The sequence below is a fragment of the Octopus bimaculoides genome, chromosome 10 (assembly GCF_001194135.2).
Source record: "Octopus bimaculoides isolate UCB-OBI-ISO-001 chromosome 10, ASM119413v2, whole genome shotgun sequence".
NCBI lineage: Eukaryota > Metazoa > Mollusca > Cephalopoda > Octopoda > Octopodidae > Octopus > Octopus bimaculoides.
The window spans coordinates 60,752,906-60,760,060 of NC_068990.1; the positions used below are offsets into that span (position 1 = coordinate 60,752,906).

General features: G+C 37.4%; 1 protein-coding gene across 4 annotated transcripts in view; it reads left to right on the forward strand.

The window, feature by feature from the left end:
• Positions 1–7,155, forward strand: part of LOC106868868 (uncharacterized) — a 361,638-nt gene that overhangs the window by 123,463 nt on the left and 231,020 nt on the right. For all 4 annotated transcript variants that reach the window (XM_014914318.2, XM_014914316.2, XM_052971228.1 and 1 more), the window contains exon 4: positions 197–400. In XM_014914318.2, coding sequence (XP_014769804.1) covers positions 197–400 — 204 coding nt within the window. The remainder of the gene's footprint in view (positions 1–196; positions 401–7,155) is intronic.

Here is a 7,155-nt window from a genome sequence, read left to right on the forward strand (position 1 = left end):
ACAAGCAGTTGAAAGTGTGTTGTATGTATGTGTGCATAAGAAAGAGAGAGAGAGAGAGAGAGAGAGAGAGAGAGAGAGAGAGAGAGAGAGAGAGAGAGAGAGAGAAAATGAGAAATATCATTTAAATTTTCTTTAACTCCCCAGACAATAAAATGCTATTAAATATTGTAAAGGACAATTTTCTTCTATTTCTTAGGCATCTATGCTGAAAGTACACGTAATTCAGCATGGATTTGTGTAAGTGATGATGGAACACTTTCTAGCCGTAATGAATCTCCAACTGCTGCTCGTTTGCCATCTATTAGTGATATTGAAAGTGCAGAAGAAGTTGCTGTAGCAGCTGCTGCTACTGCTGCTGTTGCTGCTGATGGTAATTCTACTAAAAAACCGGATGATAATGGTAAGAAGTATTTGTTGTTTCTGTGAGAAAAGAATAAATTTTACTTTTGATCCTTGTTTCACTATGTATTTTTAACAGGGATTTTAAACTTCCTTTGTAAACGCCACTTCCCATTTTGCTTTTCTTTCCAAGCTGGTATTGGTTGGCCACATCAAATGAGTTATTTTATCATGTTATGGATTTTACATTAATCTCCTTTTATTTTTATTTCCTTATTGATATACATTTGTTTTGTCATGTCATACAGAGTTCCATAAAATATCTGTTGGCTTTCACTTGCAATCCCTCCACGTTCGGAATTTTCAGTCATTTGACAAGTTGAAATCTATGGAACTAACAGTCACCTTAAATATACCTAATCATGAGCAAAAGCACAAAAAAAAGCATGCATTGATATCATTGTATCAATACATAGTTTCAATATACAGTATTCTCAATATATAGTGTTCGCACTACGTAATAATAATAATAATAGCTTTGTATCCTGTCTTAATACTAATATCTTCACAAAAATCATAATCATCATTGTTATCATCATTTAATGTCTGTTTTCCATTCTGGTATGGGTCGGACAGTTTGACAAGAGCTGGCAGGCTGGAGAGCTGCACCAGGCTGAAGTTGTCTGCTTTAGCATGGTTTTTATGGCTGTTGATCCAATCAACGGAACAGCCTGCTCGTGAAATTAACATGCAAGTGGCTGAGCACTCCACAGACACGTGTAGCCTTAACGTAGTTCTCGGGGATATTCAGCGTGGCACAGTGTGACAAGGCTGACCCTTTGAATTACAGGCACAAAAGAAACAAGAAGTAAGAGTGAGAGAAAGTTGTGGTGAAAGAGTACAGCAGGGTTCGCCACCATCCCCTGCCAGAGCCTCGTGGAGCTTTTGGTGTTTTCGCTCAATAAACACTCACAACGCCCGGTCTGGGAATCGAAACCATGATCCTATGACCGCGAGTCCACTGCCCTAACCACTGGGCCATTGCACCTCCACCTTACAGTGTGTACTGGGTGCTTTTATGTGGTGCTGGCATAGGTGTTTTATATGTGGGGCCGACAAGTGTGCTTTTTACATGGCACCAACATGGTTCTTTTTATGCGATGCCAGCACAAGCACTTTTTATATGGCACCAGTACCTGTTAAGTTGCCAAGTAGCTTGCAAGACAAGGATGACTCAATTGAGAGAGAGAGAGAGGGACTATGAGTTGTGGCCATGTTCCAGGTGAGAGGCTGGAGTATGAAAGAAGATCAGGGATAACTGTCTTACTATAGAGGAAATACTTGGCAACCCCAGTGGGACAAGGAAATAGGGTGAGGTGAGTGCAAAGGAGAGAAAGATAGAGACAGTCAACGTGAGAGAGAGAGCCTACCCATGGGGAACAGCGGTGGGTTGGGGGCAGAGTATAAGTAGCACAGAGAGTATACAGGAGATATTTAGAGACAGCAAGCGATGTTGAAAGGAAACTGGAGGGGCCTGCTGTGGGTGGTGGTGGGGTTAGGGGAGATAGTTGTAGGTGAGTTTTGCCAGAGAACAGAGTTGTGTGTGTGTGTGTGTGTGAAGAGAAGTGGGGTTATGGCCGTAAAGGACATGCCTGTATGTATCGATGGCCATGATTTTATGTAGCTTGACATGTCTTCTTAAGTACAACAAATTGCTTGTAGTCTCAATCCTTTGTCATCTCCTCAGTGAGGTTCACTATCTGAAGATCCTTTCTTGCCACTTCATCCCATGTCTTCCTGGGTCTGTCCATTCCACAAGTTCCCTCCACATTTAGAGATCTGCACTTCTTTATGTAGCTGCCTTCATCCATATGCATCACATGACCTTACCAGCAGAGAGAGAGAGGAACTATGAGTTGTGGCCATGTTCCAGGTGAGAGGCTGGAGTATGAAAGAAGATCAGGGATAACTGTCTTACTATAGAGGAAATACTTGGCAACCCCAGTGGGACAAGGAAATAGGGTGAGGTGAGTGCAAAGGAGAGAAGCCTCTTATATCCAATTTTTCTCTTAAATTATTTACACACTGACATTGCCCGTCCATGGAGCTTGCTGTTAGACAGAAAAAAAAGAGAGAGATAACAAAAATCAATCTTCCTAATTCCTTCTTGACTTTTAGTTACTATGTTATGCAAACCAATTCTATATGTATACATTTGATTTATCTCAGCTTTTTGGTCACTAATTCTGAAATAGATTATACCAAGCACAAGCATGATTGTGTTGTTAAGAAGCTTGTTTTACTACCACAAGGGTTTGGAGTTAAGGCCTAATGCCCTTTTATTTGGGAAAATGTCTTCTACAATTGCCCCAGGCTGATCTGTGCCTTCACTTTGTGTGCATGTGGAAGACCATAATGTGTGTGTGTGTGTATGCGTGTGTTATGGTCAGGTCCCATCCCAAACTGCAGCAACAAAGTTCACCTGCTACAGTTCTCAGTCCATCATCACTGCCTCAAGGTCTTGGATACATTCCAGACCAGTATATACACTCAAGTTGTTGATGTAAATGTGACAACATTTTCCTCTTCTTACCTTATGGAGGCGCATGGCTTAGCAGTTAGGGTGTTGAACTCATGATTGTAAGATTGTGGTTTTGATTCCTGGACTGGGCAATACATTGTGTTCTTGAACAAAATACTTCATTTCATGTTGCTCCAGTCCACTCAGCTGGCAAAAATTAGCAGTCCTGCAATGGACTGGAGTCACATTCAGATGTGGGATTTCCACACCATGGAAACCAGGAAACCGGCCCTTATGAGTGGGCATGACTTAGGAAAGTAATTTTACTTTTTTTACTTCTTCTTACATTACTATGAAGTGGGTTCCACAAAGATTAATTTAAATACTTCCAGTTCAGGGTAGTGCATGCAGTGATCAGATAGTTGCAGCTGTCTTTGCCTGATTTTCTTGCTATCTTTGTGTCCCCATCCCACCTCATTTCTTGGAAGACCATATACAAGGAAATGACTTCATAAACAATACACAAATAGGCTGCAAAATGTTTTTAAATCTGCAGATGTAAAACCAAATGTTATAATCTAAATATTATTGTTTCTAATCTAGGCAAAAGGCCAGCTAATTTGAGGAGAGTGGAGTTAGTCAATTATATCAACCCTTACCCCTATCCCATACTTGACTAGTTACTTATTTTATTTGATTCTCTAGCAATTCCAACACTATAACAACTCTTACAATCCCCTGACCCCTGGGAAAATAATAATTCCTCACCACAAACATAAAGAGGCTGAGTATAATTAGTTGAAATGACACCATTACATGCCTGATAATCCTTTTATCAGTACTACAAGAGTGAACAACAGGATGTGAATTTAGAATGTGTGGGAATTTATGTCATTTTTTTTAATTAACCAAAGATATAATTGGAACTTGTTTATTGTAAAGCAAAAAGAGCAGTTGTCTTTCACCTCTATCTGTTTTCATCCGCTTAATTTAAGTCATTCCAGATTATTGTATCAAAAAATGTTTAACTAGATTTTTCATTAGAAAAAAATATAATGTTGTGCTTAATCTAATTTTTGAAAATCAAAAGTGTTCTGTCAAAAGCACTCTTTTAATCTGATATTCAAAGGTATCTTATAGGAAGTGTTACTGGTACCCATTTTGCTTCCTTTTCCCTGATACAATTCTCAACCACAATCACCTCTCTCAGTTCTTCTCCATCTCTCCACTGAGATGCCCTTTTCTGGAAAGCTACTTGGCGATCTTGTGGCTGCTGACGTCATGTAAAATGCATCTGTGCTGGCACCATGTAAAAAGCACTTGCGCTGGTACCACATTCAAAGCACTCATGCTGGTGTCACATAAAAAGCATTGATGCTGACTCCATGTAAAAAGTACCTGTGCTAGTATCACATACAAAACAGCCATGCTGGCACCACAAAAAAATGCACCCGTGCTTGTGCCACATAAACAACACCTATGTTGGTGCCATGTAAAAAGTATCCATGCTGGACCCATGTAAAAAGCACCCATGTTGGCCCCTACATGAAAAAACACCCAATACACTTTGTAAAGTTGTTGGTGTTAAGGGTGTCTAGCTGTAGAAACCATGCCAAAACAGATGTCTGGAACTTGGTGCAGCCCTTCAGCTTGCCAGCTCTTGTCAAACCATCCAATCCATGCCAGTATGGAAAACATATATTAAATGATGATAATGATGAACCATTTATCTTAGTTTGTGATGTTGCAATGTATTATCCATCACCTATAATTCAATACTGTAATTCTTGTTTTAGTTTCTTATCCAATACTAAAATGTTTGGTAAGAAAAAAAAAAATCTCAAATGCCATATTAAGAATGCTTTTGTGTGTTAAAAAGTAGTTTTACTCATTGTATCCAATGACAGACAACATATTATTATGAATGTTATCAGCAATTCCAAAAATTCTTGATTGATATCACTGAATTATCATAATAGAAAGCATAAAAGCATATAGTTATTTCATCAATTTATGAGCAAAAAGAAAAGAAAACAAAACAAATCAAGAAACACAAAAAACAAAACGAAACTAAACAAACAAGCAAAGGAAAACTAACAATATCAAATCAATGTGTTATAATATGAAGAAAGGGAAGAAATTTCAACATTTCAGAAGGATGCTTTGCATTTTATTGTTTTTCTACTCATAGATTGCCCTCTGGACTACCATGTTGACACAAATTAAAAGTCCCAGATTATTTAGACACTGTATTTCATATAATTACTAATTACAGTATTGCTGACATTATCCTAAGATGTCAAGAGAATGTTCTTTTCTACTCTAGGCATAAGACCTGAAATTTTGGGGGAGGGGGCCAGTCGATTAGACCGACTCCAGTACGCAACTGGTACTTAATTTATTAACCCTATAAGGATGAAAGGCAAAGTCACCCTCAGCAGAATTTGAACTCAGAACATAAAGACAGATGAAATACCACTGAGCATTTCACCTGACATGCTGACGTTTCTGCCAGCTTGTTGCCTTGATGTCAAGAGAATGTTATTAATATTCAGTCACTGCAGTAGAAAATGAACAGTAATTCACTGCCTGGAAATCCTAGCCTATGCATCATGTACAGAGGTACTCTGTGCATGTACTCTAATGAACAAACTCTGATGCTTGTTAATATTGAATGAGCAAACTTTGTGAATTTACTCAAGATTGCCTGGCATTGTGACATCTGTTAGGTGCCATGCCTACCACAGACAATAGTAATTAAAAAAAGGCAGTGAGCTAGCAGAAATGTTAGCCCGCCGGGCAATATGCTTAGTGGTATTTCGTCTGTCTTTACGTTCTGAGTTCAAATTCTGCTGAGGTCGACTTTGCCTTTCATTCTTTCGGGGTTGATAAATTAAGTACTAGTTGTGTATTGGGGTCAATCTAATTGACTGGTCCCCTCCCACCAAATTTTGGGCCTTGTGTCTAGAGTAGGGTAATAATTAAAGAAAATAAATGATGAATTTGAAAAAAGTTTTAATTTAAATAAAGCCTCATTTCAACACAATCACATCAACATCATCATTGTCATCATTGTCATCATCCTCATCATCATGATCATCATCTTCATCATCATGAACAACATCCATGTTACATGCTTGTTGGATGATTTGACAGGATCCAATGAGCCTAAGGACTGCATTGCACTCCAGTGTCTGCTTTGGCATGGTTTCTATGGTTGGATACCCTTCCTAATGCCAACTGCATTACAGCATATACTAGGGGCTCTTTTTCATGCCACCAGTGCTTGTGAGGTTGCCATACAGGTCACAAGACTACAAAATCCAAGGTGTATGTGTGTGTGTGAGGGGAGATCACTTTATGCCAGATGATGAGGGTTACAGTATGAAAGAAGGGAAGGAGCAGCACAGACCCTTGTACATGATATACATGACTCCTTTACAATGTTTAAAAAGGAGAGTGAAAATGAACCAGTTGGAGCTGCAAAAAGAAAAATAGTGATTATAAGGTACCTAGATATCACATATTGTGAAATAGTTAATATCTTGCTATAATGTATGCTTAAGTAAGAGAGTATTATAATATTTATAATAATGTATGTTTAAGTAAGAGAGTATTATAATATTTATAATATTGTATGCTTAAGAAAGAGAGTATTATAATACTTATTTCTTTTGTACTAGTAGATTCAGACATTAAATGATGTACTATGTTATCATACGTATTTAGAACAAAATGATACTATGTAAACATAAAATACAAACAAACAAAATCCTTTTTGCAAGCATGGAAAACAGATATCAAAGTATTGTTTTATGCTGCTGTATCTAACAGTGAATACAAAGGCAAGTTTGGTGAATTAAGTAATGCCCTAGTTCAGAAATGAGAAAAAGGTTTTATATTTAAGTAGACATTGAAAAGTATGCACTTGAAGAATTCTGTTAATAAGTGCAGTTTATATAAAGTATTTTAATATCACAATTGTCAAAATGATGATGGGTATGAATAATATTTGAATTGTTTACTATGCTGTAAATATTCATATGCTATCTGACATATCTACTTGCATGTCCTAAAGTAAAGTTATATTGTTACTTAAACTGAATCCTATACATATGTTATGTCACCTTCTTTGGTCCTTTATGGAAATACTGAAGTGTTATGCTATATAGTAATTAATATATTGAGTTTGCATTTTTCTTTATTCTACCATGTTTCCTGTTATATTACACTTTTAGTGCTTTTTTTAATGACAAAAGTTTACTTTATGCAGTAAAATATAATGTAATATATAT